Genomic DNA, 25716 nt, shown 5'->3' on the forward strand with positions numbered 1-25716 from the left:
TTGAGCACAGGCCTTCGGGATCCAGGTAAATGAAGGTAAGAGATGCCATTTTCAAATTTAATAAACACACAGCCACTCACAGGGATATCTCTCATTCCCACTGGCAGGTTTTAGACAGCCATTTCTCAATTACCTGTGGCTAATTTTAATACAAGGCCAGCTTTGCTCACTTTGCTCTCTGCATTCACCCTCAGCCTCCTCCTGAGCCCCAGGTGGGATCTACTCAGAGAGTGTAAGTCTGTATTAATATCATCCTGAACAAAACATAATTAGAAAACTAAATCAGCAGCTACAAGAACAGTGTAATGCTTTCCGAAGCTGTATATTGGGGAATGGAATGTTGGTGTTTGTGCTTCTTTCCTTGACGTTTTTGTTTATTTTAAATTATTCACATCACTGCTTCGCTCTGTGTATCTTGACTATAAAAATCAAGACGATTGGGCATTTATTTAGGTTCCAGTGTAGGAGTTGGTAAATTAGGGCTGGCTTGCCCAATCCTGCCCACTGCTAGTTTTTTTTTTTTCTGTCAGTCTTCACACCCATTCACTTACATTACAATGGTAAAAAAGACCAGATGGCCCATAAAGCTTAAAATATCTACTATCTGGCTCTTTGTAGCTAGAGTTTGCTGACCCCTCTTCCAATGTATCTGTAAGCAAGACAGCCTTCAGAATAGCCCAAGAAAGGTCTTCCTCCACCCAACACTGAAAACCAACACCTGCCTCCAAGTTCAGCAGGTAGTTTGGATTGCACAAGAGTGGGTGCTTGGGCTCATGAAATCATCTGGCAGATGATGAAGACACCTAGAAGGTCAAGGCCTGCACATGGCCTTCCTGGATTTCCCTGTGCTCATTGCTTTCAAGGTGTAGAAGCCCAGGGAAGACCTGCTGGGTCCTGCATGTTCTGGAGACTGCCTTAATGCTGATCCAATCTTTGTCATGTGAAAACACCTATATGGTGGATATTCTCCTGGCTGACTGTGCCTAGAGTTCTCTAACTCAACAGTCTTAGGGCCTACGTTTAAAAATGTAGTTGGAGGGGCCCCTGGGTGGCTCAGTTGGTAGAGCATTTGACTCTTTCATGACTCAGGTCATGATCTGAAGGTCATGAGATCAGGCCCCGTGTCAGGCAGGGCATGGACTCTGCTTAAGATTCTCTCCTTTTCCTTCTACCCCTTTACACTTGCCCCCTCCTCCTTTCTTGTTCACTCACTCGCTCTCAAATAAATTAAAACGTACTTAGAGGTTTACTTTATGTCAGTTGTAGATGACAAAGATGGAAGTTGATGGGTCATTATTAGGGTGCCTAAGAATTCCCTGGCATACCTGCTAATAATACAGATTCCTGGGTATACCCAGAGAGTTCCAACTGAATAACTTGGAATGAGGTCCAGGAAGCACTGTTGTATTTTTTTAACAAGTATTACTGGTTTTGTTATTTATGTTGGTGACCTGGGTAGAACATCTTAAGAAACGGTGCCTAATGCTGTGATCTGAATCATTCTGTGGTTGCAAACCATGTGAGAATCTTCTAAAAGCAATGGAAACTTTGGTCAAGGGAAAGCATACAATGTATGTATACAGAATCCAGTATTGGATACTGTATGTATCCAGTATTTCCTACAACTGGAGAGAGTTCTGGATTCTCTGTGCCCATTGTTGAGAACCCCAGGTTAAGAACCATCCTAAAATAATGGATGAAAGAGAAAGTGTGTGAGAGCATTAGATAGGAGCATTTGAGTTCTACACTCCTGACAGCTGTCACCCGCCCTTTCCCCTCCTGGTGGGCTGGCATGAAGTGTCGTTCGTCCTCTGTGTTAAGGATATGTATGCTCACCCAGATAAACGCACAGGGTGGTGAAGGTCATGTAAGGTCCTGTGTACAAAAGCAAATTGCAAACTCTGAAGTGCTATGCATACCCAGAGGATTATGGTGATGCATTGTTAGCTTTAAGGGGCTACCTTCCACGCTCACACTGTCCTTAGCACTGTGATCACAGGGCCTCCCTCTTTGTCCTTTTAAGTTCAGTCTTGACTTGCTGCCTGTCCAGTTGTACTTCATGCCACAGGGATCTGAGGAATTCTACCTCGTGAAATAACTGACCATTGGACATTTCCACTTTGGAGCCCTACCAGCCCCTGGCTCTCAGAGTACCCAAAACTAATTATGATATTGGCTCCTCTCCCTCCTCATTTCCTGGTTGCTGTTGTGATTGGATGATATTTTGAAATATTAATGTGCACCCCTCCCCCTCTTTTTTCACTTTTTCTTTCCCTTCCCCCTTTCCCAACTAATATTCAGTTCTTTACATAAGAAGAAAAGCAGAACTTCGGGTCTTCTGTTACAGGAGAAGGGAGTCGATTTTGTATAGAGTGATCAAGGAAGGTTCCTTTGAGTGGGGAATATTAGAAGATAAATCTGAAGAGAGCAAGGGAATGAGTCATGAATGTAAACATGAAGATAAGCCTGTGAAAGAGCAAGTGCCTAGGCCCAAGGTGGGAGCTTCTTTTGAGTTTTTAAGGAAGGGAAAGGTCAGTATGGCTGGGTGAAGAAAAGAGGCAGAAGATTAATGGGCAATCAGGTCAGAGGGACCAGAGCTGGCATGTCCTCAAGGTCAAGCTCAAGACTGAGGGTTTTATTCTGAGTGATTTGGGAATTGGAATTTAAATTTTAAAAGGCTTACTCTGACTTTGAAGAATCAGAATCACCTTTCTAAGTCCTCCCTCTTGCTGTGTAGGGGCCAAGGCAGAGAAGTAGAGAACATAGTTAGGAGGCTTGTTCATAGCCCCAGTAAGACTCACACCAGGGGCAGCAGTGCGGGAGGTAGGGTGGGAGGATTATGGCAAGGTACCATATATATTTTAAAGGTAGAGCCAGGCACGTTTTAAATGATGGGTTAGATGTGGGATAGGAAAGAAACAAGGAGATCAAGATGACTGCAAGATTCAGAATCTGAAAATCTAAAATGGGGATGACTCAAGAGACAGTGGGCTTGGCATTGGGAGCCGGGCTGGATCAGGCATTCGGTTTAAGCCATGTTAACCTGAAGACATGCATGAAATGGAGAGAGTGAGTAGACAATTTGATAGATTAGTCTGTAGTTCAGGAAGAGGTCTACACTAAAGTCAAGAGGATATGCCATAGGGTTCAGATGGTGCTGACAGCCCAGAGTTGGATGAGCTATGTAAGGGAGTGGTTATGAAAGGTTGGGCAGACATAAGGAATTAACAAAGGAAACAAAGAGTGATTTTCGGGGAATAAGGACAAAACAGTGAAGTCCTGAAAATGAAGGAAATGGTTCAAGAAGGAAGAAGTAATTCAGCAATGTCCAAAGCTATTGGTAGGTCAAATGAAGACTGAGAATTGACTGTGGAATGTCAACAGTTGTGGTAGTTAAACTTTGTGAATCCTGTAATGTTCCCTGGGAGAAATAAATTATTTGCCATAGAAAATCCAAAGGACATTTTTACTTTTTTTATATTTTTATTTTTTTAAAAGATTTTATTTATTTTTTTGACAAGGGAGAGAGACAGTGAGAGAGGGAACACAGGGAGGGTGGGAGAGGGAGAAGCAGGCCTTCCGAGGAGCAGGGAGCCCAATGTGGGGCTCGATTCCAGGACCCTGGGATCATGACCTGAGCTGAAGGCAGACGCTTAACAACTGAGCCACCCAGGCACCCCCCAAGGGACATTTTTAGATGACACTTAAAGTTGCTCAAAAGTGAAGCTAACTTTATGAGCAGGGTGCCTGCCCTTTTCTCACCTCCAAAGAAGTGATTTTTCATCAGAAGAGAAATCTGTCACACCTTTGAGCTGCCAAGCCATAAATCTTCTTTCCACCAACTTGCTAATAGTTTTTTTTTGCCACCTTTCGTGATAATCCAGAGTAATTGTTATGAAATATGGGGTTGTTCTGTGTCTCCAGCTGCAGCCCCTCTGTCCTCTGCAGGGCCTGGGGAGAGGCAGAGGCTCTGTGTTTGTCACTGGGTGTTCATTAGAAGCACAGCAGATGCTGTTACCATGAACGTTACATCTTAATGAAACCAGAGGCACCACATAGCAGCCCTGAAATCTGAGAGCCAACGGCTCCTCCTGCCCAAAAGGCATCAGCAAGTGGCTTCTCCTTTGTTTTCTTGGGAAGACAGAGAGAAAATAACCTCTATTTAATCATGGGGATGAAAATGCTCTTTCATGCATGCTGTTACTGATTCCACAGACAAGTTTTAAGTGTCTGAAGTTGTCCAGTAGAGTGCTGAGTTAAAAGTTTGATGCAAATGAATCATCAGACATGTGTATCTTATGGAAGTCATAATTAACAGGAATTAACTGAAAGGATATTTTCCCTGGGAAGAATATTGGGGGATATGGTCTGGGGACAGTTTAGTTAAGTGTCGCTTTAAGTCTCTCCTGTTTCTTATGAAGAATGTGCTCAGATATGTGGCCATGGAATTTTGCCTTGCCCATCATGAGCTTCTGCCAAATCTTTAAGACCCCTGAGTAAGCCTTACCAAGCCTCTTAAACCCCCAACATGGATTCTGAAACCTCAGTAAGATTCCCTGGTTGCAAAAACGGCCTTTGCAAGCCTTACCTGTATGATGTACATCTGGATTCAGGGTTCAGTGTCTTAGTATGAATCTGAGTGCCATCTTGCCACACTGACCGTGCACTCTATAATGGTAACTTGACAGCATAGATGCACAGTTGTGCTACAGCTCTACAATGATAGATAGTCTATGGACGTGCAGTTGGTTATCTGCAAGGTCTAAGTGGGACCAGTTGTGGCAGGCCAGTGCAAAACTGCAAAAAGTACCTATGATCGTGGTACACCATGCTAAGCATTGGGGATATAAAGCTGAAGACAAATCCCTGCCCTTAAGAAGCTCGAATGGGAAACGGTGTGCAAAGTCAAGCAACCTTAAGAAGCAGCCTTTGGCAGATCTAGCCCTAGTCTTGCCTCATGAATCTCCTGGCTAAACATCTCAGTCTTGACTGCTGGTCACCCACAAACTAAAAATTGGCAAGTTAAGATCTGATGGGATTGCTTTAACAATTGCTTGAACAGTGATTTATGCATTATAGTTAAAGCCTTAACTGTTTAATTCTAATTTTCATAGTTGAATATGGGGAATCCCTTAAGTGACCCAAAACTTAGTGTAGGATTTCTGAATGCACATGCCTGAATTAACCAACTGGAACTTACAAGCTCTCTATCCTGTCCTATGCACTGTGCTAAGAGCTTTATATGGGTTATCTCATTTATTTTTTAAAAAAATATTTATTTGAGGAGTGCCTGGGTGGCTCAGTGGGTTAAAGCCTCTGCCTTTGGCTCAGGTCATGATCCTGGGGTCCTGGGATCGAGCCCCGCATCAGGCTCTCTGCTCAGCAGGGAGTCCACTTCCTCCTCTCTCTCTGCCTGCCTCTCTGCCTACTTGTGATTTCTCTCTGTCAAATAAATAAAATTTTCTTTAAAAAAATATTTGAGAGAGAGAGAGAGAGAACGAGTGGGGGGAGGGGTAGAGGGAGAGGGAGAATCTCAAGCAGACTCCTTGCTGAGTGTGGAGCCCAACTCGGGGCTCAATCTCATGATCCTGAGATCACCACCTGAGCTGAAATCACAAGTCAGATGCTTAACTGACTGAGCCACCAAGGTGCCCCTGCATTATCTCATTTAATTCACAAACCTCTGAAGTAAGGACTATTATTATCTCCCATTTTCAGATGAAGTGAGTTTTGAGTCAAAACTCAAGACCAGAATGTCTGGCACCTGTGTCTCACCCTGCTTCCCAGGATAATACATTTTCTCATTCAAGATTGATTCAGCCATATCACGTCTTTACATGATGGATGCTAACACATTCTGAATGGTTGTGTACACCTACACAAATTATTCAGCAGAATAGTGAAGGTCAGGTGGGTGGGAGAGAACAGACGGCTGCATATAAGGACAACATTAGCAAAGAGATGTAAAGATAACTTCCAGATCTTACCTTGCTCAATTCCTTTGCCTTCCTATTCATACAGTGTTATAGAATAGACTTTGAGACCCAAATCTCATTTCCTATCCTTTGTGATGAACAAATATAAGGTCTTTTAAATTTTTGGAGACTAGCAGGAGAAATAACACAGAAAGTCAGATTTTCACCCCAAAATCTCAATTAGTTAAATACAGTCCAGTTCTGGCAGCTTTCTCACCTTTTGGGGTGATGTTTCTCCATCTCGATCATCCATTTCATCCCTTTCTAACTTTCTCCTTCTGAACAACTTCTTCTCATTCTTCAGGATTCTTTTCTACTCAAGGATCACTCCCTCCAAAAAGCATTCTAAATCCCAGACTTAAACAGGTGACCCTCTCCTGTTTCCCCCACCATCACAGCATCATATATTTTTTGTGCTTTGTTCTGTTCTTTATTAGGCTATGAACCCCTTTAATACAAAGACTGTGTTTTACTTCTCTTTGTATACTTAACATGTAAAAGAGTGGTAAATATAGGTACTTTTTAAATGAATAAAATAATACATTCTGACATAGACCAGGTAGATTTGGTCTCTTATAATCAGAGTCTGCCTGTTTAAACTTAGTTATCTGTCACTTGGTTGCATTATGGAATATGGCTAGCCTCCCAACTAGAAACAGAACTGGTATAAATGGTATAACATTCATATAAATGGTATAACAGAAATTTCAGCATCAAATGGGATAACAGATTAGCTAGTCCAAACCCTTCTTTATATAGATAAAAACTTAGAGTCCAAGTGGACTAAAGAGCTTTCCCAAGGTCACCCAGATTTAAGGGATAGAACTGGGAATGGAACCTAAATTTCTGACTCTTAAACCAAAGATCTTTGCTGCTTCATCAGTGTTCTCCCACAATGGATGGTCTTTTAGTATTCTGCCCCATGTGGACAGCATGTTTTTCCTGATACATAGATTCAGCTACTTATTGCATGGAGCACTGGGTGTGGTGCATAAACAATGAATCTTGGGACTCTGAAAAAATAAAAAATAAAACATAAAAAAAAGAGATCCTCAAAGTAACAAATGAAAAGCTACAAAAGAAAAACAAATTTAATTTCCTACGTATTGTCAAAAACAACTCACAGAATCTCTGGTCTCTTAAAGGGCTCAACTACCACTTATGAAACATGTTTCAAGAATTCAGTTATTCCAGGGCATCGTTTATTTTTTCTCAAATAATTTGGTGCACGAAAGAAATTTAAAAGGTGTTAGAGATTGTTTCTTATCTCTGAATGGATAGTCAAGGACATCTGCCATAAGGAAAATTCTCATTTCAGCCAGAATGTTGATTTCAAGAAATCTATTCAAAGGAATAAAGTGGCTGTTCTTCCCTTTGGTAAAATACACTTGTAGCTCATGAAGTATTTTGTTGATAGAAACGTTAGCAGGCAATGACAGACATGCAGCCTAAAGCCACTGAAATGTAGCATAAACCCTACCAGTCACTAGAAATTAAAACATTGCTTTTGTATGAAGTACATCTAGAATGATTTGTACAAAATGTTGATAGAGACATTGCTTGGGCATTGGAAATAATATGGGCTATGGAAGCAGACATATCTTTTAACTTGATCATGTAGTAAACTCTGTGCCATTTGATAAGAGATTGAATCCTCTTAATTTCATCTATCAGTTTAAGAAATACTTAATGAACATTTACTTGGTACAGGCTCTACTCTAAGCACTGTGAATAACAGTGACAAAAAGTTTTGTTTTGTTTTGTTTTTAAAGATTTTATTTATTTATTTGACAGACAGAGATCGCAAGTAGGCAGAAAGGCAGGCAGAGAGAGAGAGGAAGGGAAGCAGGCTCCCTGCTGAGCAGAGAGCCCGATGCAGGGCTCCATCCCAGGACCCTGAGACCATGACCTGAGCTGAAGGCAGAAGCTTAACCCACCGAGCCACCCAGGCACCCCGACAAAAAAGTTTTTTAAAAAGTCTAACTCTCCTGAGGCTTACATTTCACAGGGGAAGACTTTGGGAGACAACACACACAAAAATAGGAAATATACAGTATGTTATTTGGTGATTAGTATTATGGAAAAAAAGTACAGGTAGGGGAAGGGGAATGCTGAGAGGAGAGCAGTTTTAAATAGGGTGATCAGAGAAGGTGTCACCAAGAAAGTGACACTGGAAAGAGGGTTGAAGGAAAAAAAGAAATGAATGAGGTATTTGGGGGTAGAGTGTTCCAGGCACAGAAAACGGCAACTTCAAAGGTCCTAGGGTGGGTCTCATGGTATTCTTAAATTGCAGGAACAGAGATTTATGTCTAGGGCAAATGGGAGAGTAACAGGAGATGAGCTTAAAGAGGCAGAAGAAGGGAGGGGCAGAGGGTCAGACCTTGCAGGCCAATAAAGACATGGCTTTTTTTCCTAAGTTAGAAGGGAGGCTTATGGAGAGTTTTGAGAGCAGGGGAATGGTATGATCTGGCTTGAAGTTTTAAAAGACTGTGCTGTGTTGACAATAGACTATAGGAGGAAAGGGGTAGAAGCATGCAGAATGGTTATAAGGTTAATAAAATGATCCACGCAAGAGATTATGGTGTCTTGGACCAGGTAAGCAGCCATAGAGAAAATGAGAGGTGGTCAAATTGTGCATATATTTTAAGCTAGTGTTGGGACGCCTGGGTGGCTCAGTTGGCTAAAAGTCTGCCTTTGGCTCAGGTCATGACCCCAGGGTCCTGGGATAGAGTCCCACATTGGGCTCCTTAGTCAGCTGGGAGCCTCCTTCTCCCTTGGCTGCTCAGTCTGCCACTCCCCCTCCTTGTGCTCTTTCTGTCTTCCTCACGGACAAAAATAAAATCTTTTTTTTTTTTTTAAAGATTTTATTTATTTATTTGACAGAGAGAGATCACAAGTAGACGGAGAGGAAGGCAGAGAGAGAGAGAGAGAGGGAAGCAGGCTTCCTGCTGAGCAGAGAGCCCGATGTGGGACTCGATCCCAGGACCCTGAGATCATGACCCGAGCCGAAGGCAGCGGCTTAACCCACTGAGCCACCCAGGCGCCCCCAAAAATAAAATCTTAAAAAAATAAATAAAGGTGATGTTACCAGGATTTGCTGACAGACTGCATGTCGGGTGTTAGGGAAAGAGAAGTCAAGAATAACTATAGGGTTTTTGATCTGAGCAGTTGGAAATATGGAGTTGTCAACCAGCTTGAAGAAAACAAGGGGAGGAATAGGTTAGTTGAGAAACCAGGTGTTTGGTTTTGGATATATCAGGTTTGAGATGCTTATTAAATATGTAAGAGGAGATAATTAGACCACTGCACCTTGTAGAGGAGAGGTCTAGACTGTAGATTTAAATATGCCTCTAGATGTTATTTAAAGCAATAAGAAGTAATATCACACAGAGGACAGTCTCCAAGGGCTGAGCCCTTAGGCACTTGATGTTAAGAAGTGGGTAATAAAAATAGTTAAGGCTCATGTAATACTTACTGAGTACCAGGCCGTGTTATGAATGTTTGATTTTCCTGACAGCCTTATAACATGGCTCCTGTTATTACCCTTATTTTACAGATTAGGAAACTGGGAGAAAGAGGTTAAGTAATTTGCCCAAGGTCATGTACCTGCTGTGTTATGTAGCCAGAATTTCAACCTGGGCTGTCTGGCTTCAGAGTCTGGGCTTCTTTTTTTTTTTTTTTTTTTTTTTTTTTTAAATTTTTGTTTATTTATTTGATAGACAGAGATCACAAGTAGGCAGAGAGGCAGGCAGAGAGGAGGAAGCAGGCTCTCTGCTGAGCAGGGAGCCCGATGCGGGGCTCGATCCCAGAACCCCGGGATCATGACCCGAGCAGAGGCTTTAACCCACTGAGCCACCCAGGTGCCCCCAGAGTCTGGGCTTCTAACTAGCCCCTAACACTGTCTCTCCAATAACTAGAAGAGAGGTGCTACCAATAGGGATGACTGAAGAGGGACAACTAGTGAGATAGAAGGAAAACCTGGGCAGTGTGAGGCTCTGCAAGCCAACTGAAGAAGGCTTCAGGAAGGTAAGGATTGCTTACCTGTGTCGAGTGTTGCTGGAAGGCCAAATGAAGGTGAGGACTGACATAGCAAGTTAGAGGCTGTCAGTGCCTCTGACAAGAGCTGTTTAGAATGGCAGTTTAGAGTGACAAGGGCAGGTAGAGTGGTGGCAGTGAAAGCCAGATTGGAGTGAGTTCAAGAGAGAATGGGAGTTTAGACAGTGAGTTTTGACCATTCTTGAGAGGATTTTTGTTACGCGGGGGAGCATATTAGTGGGCAGTTGCTGGAGGGAGACATGGGATCAACTTGAAGGTATGTTTTACACTCAGGATAACAAATAACATACAGGTGTTGAGAACAATGTGGTGTAGAAGGGAAAATTGTTGGTGAAGTAGAGCCAAGAACACGGGGTCACAGTGATGTTCTTGAGTAGGCAAGAGGTGACCTTTGGGGAAATAGTTCATCCACAGAAACGGGAGGGAAGCAGAGTCTATAGTAACAGATGCTGGTAGTTGGGCAAATATGGTGGTGGGACTTTACAACACTCCCTCATTAAGTACCTGTGCCTCAGTTTTTTTATCCACAAACTGGGGTTTTTTTTTTTAATTAAAAAAAAATTTTTTTTAAGATTTTATTTATTTATTTGACAGAGAGAGAGATCAAAGTAGGCAGAGAGGCAGGCAGAGAGAGAGAGAGGGAGAAGCAGACTCCCTGCTAAGCAGAGAGCCCAATGTGGGGCTCGATCCCAGGACCCTGGGATTATGACCTGAGCTGAATTCAGAGGCTTTAACCCACTGAGCCACCCAGGCACCCCAAACTGGGGGTTTATATCTCAAGTTGCTGTGAGAATTGAATGAGACAACATGGTAAAATGTTAGTGTTATGCCCTGTATAATTTATGAACTCAAATTACTTATTAGAAATTCCTTCATCTCCCTCTTTACTGGTTATTTTTAAATTTTTTTATTATCAATTACTAACATTCAATGAACATTTGCAGTGTGGTAGACACTGTGCCACATAATGGGCACACATTCCTCAGAGAATGTTCCTTCCATGTTTGTGAGTTCTTACTGAGGCTTTCTGAACTCTTACAAGGAGCCTATTTGGAATTTGGCTGACTATTTGGTTTTCTCTTTGTCCTCAGTTTTCCCTTTATGAGCAGCTCTACTGGTCCAGGTTTTTAACATTTGTTCATTCACCCCGATTCACCTGGAGAGCAGCGGCTTATGGCTGGGACTCAGAAGCATATTTTCCATCTAACATCCTTTGTGGGGTAAGATGGGACATGGTAGACTGGGTTAAGCCATTTGCCAACCCTGAGTCTAGTTTCTGTTGGCTCCACTGAAACTACCTCAACATGGTAGAAATCCCCCAAATAATGGGCACTTGTTCAAGATTTCTTCTGTTTTAGAGATAATGAGAAGTGGGAGATGGGTCAATAATGACCAGCTCCTGAACATCGATGTTCTCAATTGAGAAAAGTAAAGTTAGGTAGAGTGCTTCAGAGGTCTACCTGGCATAACATTTTTGGATTTTTTGTGATCACATGGACTCTTTTACTCTGAAATGAGTGCAGATTTCCCTACTGAGGATTCCCTTACCAAAATCTGTCAGTCATGAGAAATACAACCCTCCTAAACAAAGATCTTCAGTGAAAGTAGATTTACATTCTGTTCTCACAAGTCTGTTTCTAAGGGAAAGCAGTTGGAATCAGTTTCACCTTCTCCTTGTTGAGCAATTTTGATAAACCAGTGGCTCTCTTTCCCATATCTGAGAAATGGCCATCCCAGCATTTTTTACATGCTTAAGAGCTAAAAATTAGTGCTTATCCAGATATGTGTGAAGTATCATTATTTGTTTCCTCTGAGGAAGCGATTAATTACATAGACCACTGGAATGATCCCGATGTTTTATGATACAACCACAAGGTTCTTCACTAAGAGATGAAGAGTCCCCATAGTAAGCAAATGCTATTGCAGGGATAAGGGATCTTTAATTTCTCTTATGGGGTGCCTGCTGTGAGACATGCATTGAATGTGATAGTTTGTATACACCGTTGCATTTACCTCCTGCAGCTCTTCTGAGGATAAGTTTTGTTATCTGTAATGTGCGGATTAAGAGAGAGACGCAGAGAAAATAAGGACTTTGCCCAAATTTACACAGCTACTAAGTAAGTGCTGGAGCTCACATTTGAAGTCTACTTCGGTGTATATAAACCTTGTTCTGTCTGAAAGCCTTTAACTTTTCACCACCAAATGGTATTACCCCCTTTGTTGACATTGGATGTGTCTGAGGGTGGCAGAAGCCTTCTGTGGCACGATGCTTTATGATGCCCATATGGCTTCACCTGGAGTCATTCTGGAAGCCGTAAGTTCATAAATAATGTCTCTTCAACTTGGTCAGGCTCACAGTGCCAGGAGAAGACATGAGCTGCGCCTGTGCATGGTATCATTGCAAGCTAATGTGTTACTTCTGTAGTCTTGGGTTGCCATCCCCTGGAGTGTTCTGATGTGATCAGTTGTCAGTTTCAGATCTGTTGTTTCTCTCACCAGAAGCCCTGCCGGTGGAAGATGACAGCCCCAAAGCCTTGCATGTGTTAGGGGAGCTATCAAACTCGGATAATGACATAAACAAGTCGGTGTTCATCTGGGGAATCTCAGACAAAGCAGCCCAGAGGAAAACCATCTCTGTCGATGAAGGTTTGTTTCACTTGCAACAGAAAAAGCAGCAGCAGCAGCAGCAGCCGCCGCCGCCGCGACTAGAGCCCCTGCACAGACTGGGGAGAGGTAGACGGAGGCTGAAGCTGCCACATGTGAGTAGAATCTTGTGATTTCTCTTAAGCTGGAAAAGGAATGCTGGGGAGGGGGCTTGGCTGTGAGGTGGGTGTGCGTGTGTGGGTTGGAGCTTTCCGTGCGGCTGGGGGTGGGAGGGATGGTTTACACAATAACTAGTGCATTGGGGATCTGCCCTCCTCTTCCAAAGGAGGTGCAAGACTGTGCCCACACGCACTTGCATTTTCTCCGCTGATCATAATATGTGTAAGCAGCAGGTGGGGAATTTTTCTTTTCTTTTTTCTTTTTTTTTTCTTTCTCTCCTTCATTTTTGAGAGTGGGCTGCATGGCAGAAAGACACCTGAGCCTGAGAGAGCTTTCCTGAGTGGAAGGACTCTTTCCGAGGGTTTCTTTCCCAAGTTTCTTTTGCAGATGTGTAGCTCTCACGAAGAGTCTTTGCCACAGGGCTGCTCGTCTGCAGGGGTGTTTACAACCCTGCTAGCCACAAAGGGCCAAGGGTGACTTTTGTGTCTCTGGTTCTCAGCTCAAGTTGTCTGTAGTAAACAGCACCAAATCCAACACAATCTAACCTCTCCATTTTCACTGTTAAAAGAGCTCAGTGGGCACATCCTGGGCATGGAAAAGCCTGGGCTGTATTTCATGCATCTGCTCAGCTCAGGACGAAATAAGTAGGTCTCTCAGGGTTGACAGCATTGATGCCTTTTTGAACTCGGGGAAAGTTTTTTGTTAATGTTGTTGTTGTTTTTAATCAAACTCTGGAATTTACTGTGAACATGGGGTAGGTTGAAGCTGCAAAGGGGCAGGAGAGAACGTTTTTGTTGAGCCACCAGTGCAGCCTAGCAGCAGGTTGTCTTAGCATAGGGAGCTGGTTAACATCTTTGGGTTATTGTTACTGATGCTAAATAATGAGCTGAGCTAAAGTACACCCAGTCATCTACTTGCTTGGATTCTGGTTTTCTGAAGACATGGTTGCTTTTTTGTTGTTTTCCTGCCCTTGCTTCCTTCCTTCTCTCTTTAGAAGCTTTGATGTGGCCGATCATGTCAGGCTGACTGTTTACCTGCATGAGCATTTGCAGTAAACATGCCACAAGTTGATCTCCAGGAGAAGAGGAAAAAGGAGAAAAGGAGGGGGCCAAGGAAGGATACTTCCCTTGTCCTAAGAGCAGCCTTTGAGCAGCTGTACGTAATGAAGATGGAAGGGTCAGAGACACTTCCCCCTGGGACTTGGCTGGGAGGAGAGAAGCCAGCCCATGCATGGGTGCAGAACTGAATGCTGTTAATGCTGGAGGGCCAGGGCCCCGCTCCCAAGTTGTTAATGCAGTGTGCATGACATAGGAACCAGGGGATTGGCTTCACAGGGAATCCTCTCACTGAGGGAGTGCTTTCGAAGCTTTTTCATACCACAGCACTCCAGGGTCAACAGATGAGTCTGTTCAAAGTTGGGGATGAGCGGCTAGCCCAGTGGAAAGGGTGCAATATTTGCAGCATCACATTGTCTGGGCTCCATCCATTGCACGTGGGGAGTCTTGCCATACAGGTTGAAAGAATCTAACGTAAGCAGCCCAAGGAAAGCCAAAGAAATGAGGCAAGATTTGATAAATCAAAAATGATTTATTTTTGCCGTTACTGGTAGGGATGCATTATGGACACATTGTCAACTGCTTTTTTTTTTTTTTTAAAGACTTTCTCCTAATATTGCCCGTTTAGTGTCTTTGTTCTTCTCTGTGCTCTCTCCCAGCCTTTGTTCAAGCACGTCTTTTTGACACATTATAACCACAGTCTGGATATGTTTATTTGTTCTTCCTTTTCCCAGTATTGTTCCATAAGAGTTTTCCCAACTTCCAGCCAATTTTCACATAGATGGTTAATGATGGCTGGATTAAATGGATTAATTCCTTAAGTGGACATGCCATAATCTGTTTAGCAATTGTTGGCTATTTAAATTGTTTCTACTTTTCCCATGATTGTTATGCCACTATGAATATTTCTGTGCATAAAGCAGTTTTATTTCTCTTCCTTTATAAAAACATTGGGGGGGATGAATTCTCAATATTGCTATTAATGAGGTAAAAAAATACGAACATTTTTATGACTTTTCATGCCTATTACTACACCTGTTCTCTGTAACATATTTTCATTGTCCAAAACCATCAGTAATATAGTCTGGATAAATGTAGATTTATCTAGAGACTTATGCACATTACATTCTTGTTTTCTCTCTCTCTCTCTCTCAGTTAGTAGCTATAAAAAAGGTACTGGTCACTTTTATAAAGCTGACTTGGAGTCCAGTTAAGCCAGGCAGTATCATCCTCCCCAGAACAAGGCTGTAGCTCCTCAGGTTCCCTCGCTTTGTCAAGAATTCCCAATAGGAATCCAAGTCCAGCAGCCTCCCCTTTCCCTCCCTGTAAGGAGTAAAGAAGGGAGGGGCAGAAGCTTTCCATCACATGGTCTGTACCAGGCCACCTGAGAAAGATGAGCAGGGATCACAGGATGGGAAGCCAGCTTAGAGTTATTTCCAAGCCCTGGAGTGCAATCCTGGCAGGCTCCTTGGCCTTTCTGTCTTCCTCCTTGACAGAGCCATCATACAGGTATACTCACTTCCTGGGCAGGATTTGAGGCTGAGGCCTAACAGAGTAGAAGGGAGTGGGATCCTGCAGAAGGTGAGGACTTGCTAAGCTTATCGGGGACAAAAGGAACATACTGTAGAGTCTCACTGCCATGTGTCCTCCCAAATGCATGGGTTTTAATCATGCCAGTCAGATAGGGCTGAATGCCAACACTTAGCAAATAAGAACTGTAGAATGCTTCTTTTTCAGTTCCTACCTCCTGTAAAGACAGTTTTATCAACAATTTATTACTTCCTTTATTTCCTCTTCTCTTGTACCTTGTCAATTTGGAGATTAATCTGTATTCTTCTCACCTCCAGTGTAGCTCACCATACATTGCTTCAGTGCTAATCTCTTGTTCATTCTATAATTATTTGTGCAGAGGCCAAGAGTGCCCAGTGGGAGCCACACAGAAACTCGTTGTGCATTTGCCCACCCTAACCTACACGGATGGGAAATGACTTGTGTCTTGAGAACAAGATTTTCTTACCACCCATAAGCGGGTTTGAGAAATGTAAGTTTTTGGAGGGTGTTACTGACTCAGTCTGCAAGGGCTCAATGGAAGGAGCACTGCTTCACACAACTGGTGGGCGCCTGATGTATCTGAATTCAAGTGGAAGTGATGAGGCAGTGTTCTAAGGCAGAACGGAGGTCTTGCTGCTTCAGATGATGGACAAACCAAGAGAAGTGGTGTACTCATAATCTACCAGTGAGAGGAAAGCTTTTGTCTACTAAGGAGAACAATAGGCTTTTAAATTATAGTATAAGAAAGACATTAGGAAGCACTTTCCATATGCTAAAACTCTGCACTTCCCACAGGACACTCGTCAATCTTTATTTCTATTATTGGTTTAAGGGCCAGCTTCCTGCAAGTTCATACTCTGAGGGGCGAGTGTGGTGTCTGCTTTATTCCCTGCAGCCTCTCCAGTTGTTCACCCAGCGGCAGCAGCTTCGGCCTCTCTGAGGCTTGCTGTGTGCCAGGACATGTGTTAAGTGCTGCATCTACAGTACCGCCCGCAGTACTCATGGTAGTCCTATGCAGTGTTTCCTAGTATTATTCCCATTGTGCACATTTAAAAATTGACAGACAAGGAGGTTATGCTGGAGGGTAGATGGAGCCTTGTGTGTGGGGATCATGGAGGGGAGGAGGAGATGCTGAGGGGGAAAATGAATTTCTCTCCACTTGAAAATGCCAGCACCACAGTTTGAACCAAAGCCATCCAGCCCCAAAGTCTCTGTTCTTCCTCACTGCACCCTCACCTTGTTTAACATTGGCTGAGGGACTGATCAAAAGTCTGAAAATATGTCAAGCACTGTTAATGTCTAAGATGTACTAGTGGTGAAAATAATGACGACGGGGATGGTGATCTTATAATAGTAGTGACTAACACTGTTTGTTGTGTACCAGCTACCTTTCCCAGAAGCCTTGTACATGCATTAATGTAATTCTCACAATACCCTTACAAGATTCCATCATTCTTTTTTTTTTTTTTTTTTTTTTTTTTTTTTTTTTTTTTTTTTTTAAAGATTTTATTTTATCTATTTGACAGAGAGAGATCACAAGTAGATGGAGAGGCAGGCAGAGAGAGAGAGAGAGGGAAGCAGGCTTCCTGCTGAGCAGAGAGCCCGATGTGGGACTCGATCCCAGGACCCTGAGATCATGACCTGAGCCGAAGGCAGCGGCCTAACCCACTGAGCCACCCAGGCGCCCAAGATTCCATCATTCTTACCTCTCTTTCACCAATGAAAAAATTCAAGCTTTGAGATGGTATGCAAATTGTCCAAGGTCACGGAGCTAGTGAATCTCACTCTGGTATCTATTACTACTAACTGCACCTCACAGATGTACAAACTTAGCTCTCTGATCAAGGGCCAGAGCAATTGCAGCAAATGGTTTGCCTGGGACAGTGGAGGTGAGCTCAGTGCTTTTTCAGATCTCTTTTGACTTGGGGGTTCTGGGATAACTTATAGATCACCTTCTATGATGCTGCACAAAAAACTTAGGTCTCAGGCCGTGCTAGGTACTACCTCAGAAAAAAAATTCATTACTGAGCAAGTCACTGATGTTCAGAGCTCTAGACCTGCACTGCCCCAATGTGGTAGCAGTTAGCCGCATATGGCTATTGAATGTTTGAAATGTGGCAAGTTCAAATTGAGTTCCATAAGTGTAAATAAAAAAATACACCATACCTCAATAGCTCAGTATGAAAAATACAGATTTTCTTACTAAATTTATATAGATTACAGATTGAAATGATAATATTGTGGATATAATGGTTTAAATAATATATATATGTATACTCAGAGAGAGAGAGAGAGAGAGCGTGCGCAAATGAGCGGGTATGGGGGGGTAGAGGGAGAGAATCTTTTTTTTTTTTTTTTTAAGATTTTATTTATTTATTTGTCAGAGAGAGAGAGGGAGAGAGAGCAAGCACAGGCAGACAGAATGGCAGGCAGAGGCAGAGGGAGAAGCAGGCTCCCTGATGAGCAAGGAGCCCGATGTGGGACTCGATCCCAGGACGCTGGGATCATGAGCTGAGCCGAAGGCAGCTGCCCAACCAACTGAGCCACCCAGGCGTCCCGAGGGAGAGAATCTTAAGCAGGCTTTACATCCAGCATGGAGCCTGACTCAGGGCTTGATCTTAAGACCCTGAGATCATGACCTGAGCTAAAATCTAGAGTTGGATGCTTAACCGACTGAGCTATCCAGGTGCCTGCCCCTAAATAAAATATGTACTAAAAATTAATTTTACCATTTCTTTTTAACGGTTTAAAAATTGTGGTAAGATGTGTATTAAATATAAAGTTTGTCATCAACCTTTTTTTTTTTTAAGATTTTATTTGTTTATTTGAGAGAGAGAAAGTGAGAAAATACAGAGCACAAGCAGAGAGAGAGGGAGAAGCAGGATCCCTGGTGAGCAGAGAGCCCAACATGGGGCTTGATCCCAGGATTCTGGGATCATGACCTGAGCCAAAGGCAGATGCTTAACTGACTGAGCCACCCAGGCACCCCATGTCATGAAACATTTTAAGTATACACTTCCATAGTGTAAAGTATATTCTCATTGTTCTGCAATCTAGCTCTGGAATTCTTTTTATCTTGCAAAACTGATCATCTGTACCCATTCAGCAACTCCCCATTTTTTCCTTCCTCCAACCCCTGGCTACCACCTTTCTACTTTTTGTCTCTATGATTCTGACTACTCTGAATACCTCATAATGGCCTTAACATTCGTCCATATTGTAGTATGTGTCAGAATTTCTTTCCTTTTTAAGGCTGGATAATATTCCATTAGGTGGATATGCAACATTTTGTTCATTCATTCATCCATCAGTAGACCCTTGACTAACTTCCTCGTCTTTTTTTTTGTAATGTGACTTATACAACATTTAAAAGTGCATATGTGATTTACCTTGTTTGTATTGTATGTCTATTAGACCTCACTGCTCTGAATTTCTCTCTCTTCCTTGCTGCTTCCTCCTTCCTACACCCCACACACAAGGCCTCTGCTAGCCTTTACCAGAAGTTACTTTGGCTTTCTCTTCTCCCCTCCCTAAGACTGAACTAAGAATCTTAGCCCTGATCAATCACTCCTTTCTGTAAGGATCAGTGAGAAATTGTCACGTTAAGCAAAGTTGTCTATAATTAAATGAAACTATGACATTTCTCAAGAGGAATATTCCTGTATGCACCTGCAAAACCTCACTGGTTCTTCAGAACATAGTTCAAAGGTCATTCTTACTGGGAATTACCTCTTAACCCCAGCCTTGAACAGGGGAAACATCGCAGTGAGTGGTTGCAGGGAGGTGCATGATGGGACTCACTCTTTACAGTGGTGCAGGCAATGTTAAGGGAAACCAAGATGGAATGGGGAAGCAGACCAAGGCTAGCAGCTGCTGGAAGCAGGAAGGAGGAAGCAGTTACCAGAACATGGCCAGGTCATAAGAGCAACCTATAGATAGAAACTGTGGCCTCTCTTAGAACAGTGCAGTCCCTGACAGTGTGCACTGTGAATGGAAGGTAGCTCTCTCTCCTCTCTCCTCTCATGTCTTCCCATTGACTGAACCCATCTGGAAGCCAGAAGGCACCAGTGCCCAGATGATGCAGTTCATAGAGATCACCTCAAGAGCATAGAACAGGTGGGAAAAAGTGGAAGGTAGATCTGGAGGGGCATATGGAGTGTTTCTAGTCTGAACCCCTACCTCAAGAAAACACCCCTTTCCAAGATTCCTAAGCAGTTATACCATTTATACCAGAAGATTATGCATATTCTATTGTACTCATATTGTTCAGTCAAATGTCTTTTAACAAATTACACATGGAGACAGTGAGTTCTTTGAAGGTCATACTTATTCCCCTTAATCATACATATATTTCTAATACCTAGCAAGCTGCGTGGTGGTGAGTAGGTACCAAATAAATGTGGATCCAATGAATGTGTTCCTCTATCACACTTCTTTTTCTAAAGCCCCCTTTGGAATCTGGATGACCTACATTGATTCTATATTGGGAATTTCTCAATGAGTTGAATATATAGAATTAAGATCCTCTTTCTTTCAATCCCAGCTGGGGAGCTAAAATGGTTCAAGTAAATGATTCCCAGTGTTTTGTTTTGCTGTAATTGGTGGCACATTAATCATGAAGAATTGAAGAACTTGAACCTAAAGGGTAGGAATCAGCACTAAGCTAGACCAACCATGAAGATAAGTGTTTATATAGGTGCCAGGAGAAACTGAGCAGCTGTCTGAATTAAAATCAGGGAACACTCAAACACAGAGAATATCACATGCCTTTTCTTCATGGCCTCCTTAATTGGATTTTTCATACAAATCTGTATGGTTTGCAGAGAAAGACTGGAAGATTGAATGCTTTGAGCCAAAAGCAAGCAGGATGAGTATCAGGGACATCATAAGAAATACCATCCAGGGCAGTGGAAAGCGCAAGGCTGTATGGAGACTGGATGTCACCTAGGAAGGATGCATTCAAGGCAGAGATTTACATAGCCATGGTTGTTCCAGGAACAAAGATTTACTAAGCTGACTGGCCCCCTAACCCAACCAGTGAGTCAGGACACATCTCTGAACTCTGTCCTTGCATCTTGGGTTTGCTCATTCTTTGCATGCTTTTTTAGCTTGGAGTTTGGTGGTTATATTAGTTTCTCAGAGGTGCCGTAACAAATGCCCACAGACCAGGTGGATTAAAACAACAGAAATTCATTCTCTCATAGTGTCTTGGAAGCCAGAATCCTGAAGCGAAGGTGTTGGCAGGGCTGTCCTCCCTCTTGAAGGCTCTAGGGGAGAATCCTTCCTTGCTGCTTTTAGCTCCTGGTAGCTCTAACCTTTCATTAGTTTGGGGCTTACAATTCCAGTGTCTGTCTCCATCTTCACCTGGCTATTTTCCCTATGGGTCTCCTCTGTTTGTGTCTCAAAGCTTTCTCTCTTTTCTCTTATAAAGACACCAGTTACAGGATTGATCTCATTTGGTAATCCTTAATTATTATCTGCAAAGACCTTGTTTCCAAGTAAGGTCACATCCGTAAGTACCATGATTTAGAAATGGATATGACTTTTTAGGGGCCAATATTCAATTACTAGAGAAATTATGCTAGTTGTTAGCCAGCCTCCTCTTGAAAGCCAAACCTTTCCTTTGCGTCTACATACTCTCCTCCCCCTGAATCTAGAATCTTGCTTCATCCCTTTTTTTCACTTTCTTTTATCTTAAACATTTGCAGCTTGGTCCTTCCCTTTAGCCTACAAATACTCTTAGTTCCTTCCTAATCACAAACAAACTATCTCCTCTGTGATTCTATCTTCAAAACTGAAACCTCTATATGGAATGGTAAAACTTTTTGATACAAGTGTATACATTTACAAAAATGAAACCTTTTTAACAACACTGTACCTCACAACTCAATCCCCACCCACCCTTCCAAGAAAGGACCCCTTCTCCGCTCATGTTTCAGTCATTTCTGTGCTAACTTTTGCTTTCATTACAAAAGCTGCCTTTCTGAAGTGAAAGGAGAGTTCAGGTTGTCTAGTGTCATAAAATCTGGTTCCCTTTGGCCCTTCTGATTCTTTCTGCAACATCTCATTTATTTGACCATCTCTTCCTGCTTGAATTTTGTTATCTCAAGGTGTCAAGTTAGAGCTTGCAGAGAAAATGTTTCCTCAACTATGTCCTACCCAGCTGCTAATGGATTATTGCCTAAACTTAACATTTGTTTTATTCCTTTCCCTCCATGCCACATGGGTTGACTTTTATTTTATTTTTTTAAGACTCTATTTATTTGAGAGAGAGAGAGGGAGAGAAGCAGACTTTCTGCTGATCAGGGAGCCCAACGTGGGCTCGATCCCAGAACCCTGAGATCATGACCTGAGCTGAGGGCAGACGCTTAACTAACTGAGCCACCCAGGTGCCCCATGGGTTGACTTTTCTTTGAAAATCTACTTAAAGCAGAAGTAACATTTTTAGCCATCTATCAAATAATCAAAAGGGTGTTTCCTATTTGTAAACAAAAGGATACTTATTACAACAAAAGTACTATCCCCATCCCTGATCTAGCATTGTGTCTGTTCGATAGTTTTGAGCCATCTACTTTTACTTGGTCATCACCTGGCCTCAAGAAGGCAACAAGGACACAGCCCAGTGCTCTGGTTTCGTAAGAAATAGAGTTAGACTCTGACCACAGTGACTCCCACCACCTTCTTTCTCTGGCAGGGCTTTATGGCTTCTGCAGAATAAGGGGCCTGCAATTCCTAGTGGCCCCTAGCTGCTCACTAATTGGTCAGTTTGTGTGTGTGCAGCTGTGGCCCCTTCAGGTGTTGGCAGAAGAAGGATTTGTGAATTCAGCCTTCATTTGGACTCCACACAGCAACAAAGTATGTGATTGGCTACAACTTACAATCCTAGTTATAGTTGTTTTCTTAGAAAAGCATCTATTTCATCAAGATTTTGAAGGCTGTTAGAATAAATATGCTATACAGTATTCTACTGTAAAATTTCAACTCCCTACATATTGGCAGTTAATGTCTCCTCCTCTTACTCTTAATTGTTTTGTTTTTGTTTTTGAGAGAGCAAGCCAGTGAGGGGGTGGAGGTAGGGAGGGGCAGAGGGAGAAGGGGAGAGAGAATCTCAAATAGGCTCTACATCCAGTATAAAGCCCAACAAAGGACTCAGCCTCACAACCCCGTGAAAATGACCTGAGTTGAAATCAAGAGTTGGATGCTCAACTGACTGAGCCACCCAGGCACACCTCTTGATTCTTTAAAATTCTTTCAACAGGCCAGCTTTAGGTTTTACTAATTCGTTTTACTTATATTTTATTGATTCATTTTTATTAAACTTTTATTAATATATAGTATATACACAAAAGGCAAAACATGTTTACATTTCAACAGATCTTTACAAAGTGAATGTACTCTTGTAATCAACATTGCATCAAGAAATAAAATGGTGCCATGAGTGCCCCTGCCCTGCTGATGAGCCTTCCAGTCAACTGCCAACTAAGGGTAGCATCATCCTCCTCTAATAAAGTAATTTTGTCTGTTTTCTACTTCCTATACAGTGTACTTATACAGAATGTGTGTATTTTTATTGTGTCTGGTATTACTCATTAGGGAAGGCTTCTCATCTGTAACCCACTTTGATAAAAGCTTTGGAGACAATGAATAGAAGTCTCTGCAGAGAGTCTAGCTGTAGCAGATGTGTGTATATAGCAGTTATTATCATGAAATGATAGCTTTATCTGCAGATGGATAAAGTAGGGGTGAATAGGGGAAGTGAAGAATGCATCTAGTGGAAAAAGCCCAGCTAATTTATCCTGACAGATTCCCAAACATGTCCTGGCCAGGACCAAGATGGTAAGACCTATGTTGGAGAGCAGAAATTTAGTACCTCCTTTCCAACTTGCCTGATGAAATGATAAGTGCCAGGTTTTATTATATTCCTAATATTTTATTATAAAATTTTTCAAATACATTGAAATACTGAATTTTAAAGTAAACACCCATGGACCTACTACCTGAATTCTACAATTAATATTTTGTTCCTTGTGCTTTGTCACATATTTATGCCTGTCCATTCACCAATCCATGTTTATTTTTATGCATTTCAGAGGAAGTCACAAGCTTTAGTAGTAGGTTTTTTTTTAATTGAGGTGAAATTCATGTAACATAAAATTAACAGTTGTAAAATGAATAATTCTGTGGCATTTTATACATCCATAATGTTGTACAGCCACACCTATCTAGTTCCAAAACATTTCTCCATCAGCCTACCCCAGAATAAAGCCCCTTACCAGTTAAGCACTTAGTCACTGTTCCCTCTTTCTTTCAGTTGCTAGTAATGAGCAGTCTTCTCTCTGTGTCTGTGGATTTACCTATTCCGGATATTCCATGTAAATGGAATCATTCAACATGTGACCTTTTGTGGCTGGCTTCATTCACCTTTCGGCTATTGTGTATTTGGACATTTGTGTATAAGGATTTGTTTCAGTACTTATCAGTTTGAGGGTATCTATCCAGGAATGGAATTGCTGGGTCCCATGGTCATTCTCTTTTTTTTTTTTTTTTTTTTTTTTAAGATTTTATTTATTTATTTGACAGGCAGAGATCACAGAGAAGCAGGCAGAGAGAGAGGAGGAAGCAGGCTCCCTGCTGAGCAGAGAGCCCGATGTGGGGCTCGATCCCAGGACCCTGGGATCATGACCTAAGCTGAAGGCAGAGGCTTTAACCCACTGAGCCACCCAGGCGCCCCTCCCATGGTCATTCTTTGTTTAACTTCTTGTGGAACCATCAAGCTGTCTTACTGACTTTTAAGCCTCAGGAATATCTTGCTCAAAATGGGCATTAGATTCAGCCTTATGTTCCTTGATTAGTCTACTTTCTGGATAAAATACATAGGGATTTCAGTACACTTGAGAGGAGACACTGGTTGCACAGGTTACAATTTCCTCTCATTTCCTATAGGGTGTGTCAACTTACCTGGCACTGGAGGGGCTGGGTGGATAATCTGTCAAGACATAGACTCCTCAGTTAATGGTTACTGTTATGTCATCAGTGAGTCTCCATTCTAGAAAACTGCCACATAGAGTAAGAGCCCTCTGATGCCTCATGAGCCCCAGATGACCAGAGAAGCTCCAGACTCCCTCATGATTTCTGGGGTTTTGCTAGGAGTTAAATACAACAGATTTGGGCTGGAGAGAGAGGAATTTGATAAAGAGATGCATGGGAGTGGCAACCTCTGGAACAGATGCTGACAGCTGGTGTGAGATTTCAGACGGCTGCCACTGCTCTGTTAGCCTGAGAAAACAGGAGAAATTCCAACTATTGCATGATATCATCTGTGCCTTAGTAACATTTGTCTTGAAACTACAGATTTAATTGCTGTTCCTTTGGCTCCTATTTCCTCTTTCCCCAAGAAAAAGGGAATCTTTGAAATTCCCATGAAAGCACATTCAATTGCCACTTCTGTTCCAACTTCAAGACAGAATCATCCCTAATAATGAAAACAAATCTGTTACTGGCAAAGTCAACCCTTAGTGTTGCTTTTGGAGTCAGGAAGGGGAAGCAACAAAATGTCAGAGTGGCCCAGAGACTACAACAGATTAACAGAGTCTATTTATAAACATGCCATAATCCATCGAATTGGGATAGCTCATGGTTATGTGCAGATCCCATTAACAACCATTTGGTCAGGTAACCAGAGTGGGTTCTGATCGATTTTGATTTGTGGGTGAAGAGCTCTAGATCAGAAAGGATATGCAGCTTATTCACGGCCATAGAGCTAGTAGGAATGAAGCCAGATCTCAAACCTAGTACTATTTCTAGTGTATAAGAAACATAATGATTATCCAAGGTGCTGGGGAAATAAAACTTTGGAGTCATGTAGAACCTAGAATCAGGCCATTTGAATGTTAGCCACTGACCAACCACATGACCACAAGCAAGTCATTTAGTTACTCCTCCCAACCCCCTAGCTTCATTTTCTTCATTTTCCTTCTCTGTACAATGGATCTGATGATAGTTATAAGATTAATGGGAAGATAAAATGAAATAACATATGTGTAGTACTTTACATACTAGCAATTACAGGTGCTCAGAAAATTGTAGCTTCCTTGACCACACTAGATCATGCTAGCAGATTTTAGAAAATCTGTCCCACTACTTTATCAACCCTTGCTCTTTTTCTCCAAAGTGTCCTAGACTATACATGCTCTATCCCCTAAATAATGCTTTTCAAATGAGAAGATATTATCCTTGACATACGAATGATGGGGGTTCTTTGAGATGAAGGGACATTTTGCAGTCAGAGGGTAGGAAGAATCAATGTTCATTACTTA

General features: G+C 42.2%; 1 protein-coding gene across 1 annotated transcript in view; it reads left to right on the plus strand.

Moving 5' to 3' along the window:
• The window catches only part of ANKFN1 (ankyrin repeat and fibronectin type III domain containing 1), a 518608-nt gene that overhangs the window by 70901 nt on the left and 421991 nt on the right, over nucleotides 1-25716 (plus strand). The window contains exon 3 of the mRNA XM_047708413.1: nucleotides 12531-12790. Within this exon, the coding sequence (XP_047564369.1) occupies nucleotides 12531-12790 (260 nt within the window). The remainder of the gene's footprint in view (nucleotides 1-12530; nucleotides 12791-25716) is intronic.

This window comes from Lutra lutra, chromosome 16 (genome assembly GCF_902655055.1).
Source record: "Lutra lutra chromosome 16, mLutLut1.2, whole genome shotgun sequence".
Lineage (NCBI taxonomy): Eukaryota > Metazoa > Chordata > Mammalia > Carnivora > Mustelidae > Lutra > Lutra lutra.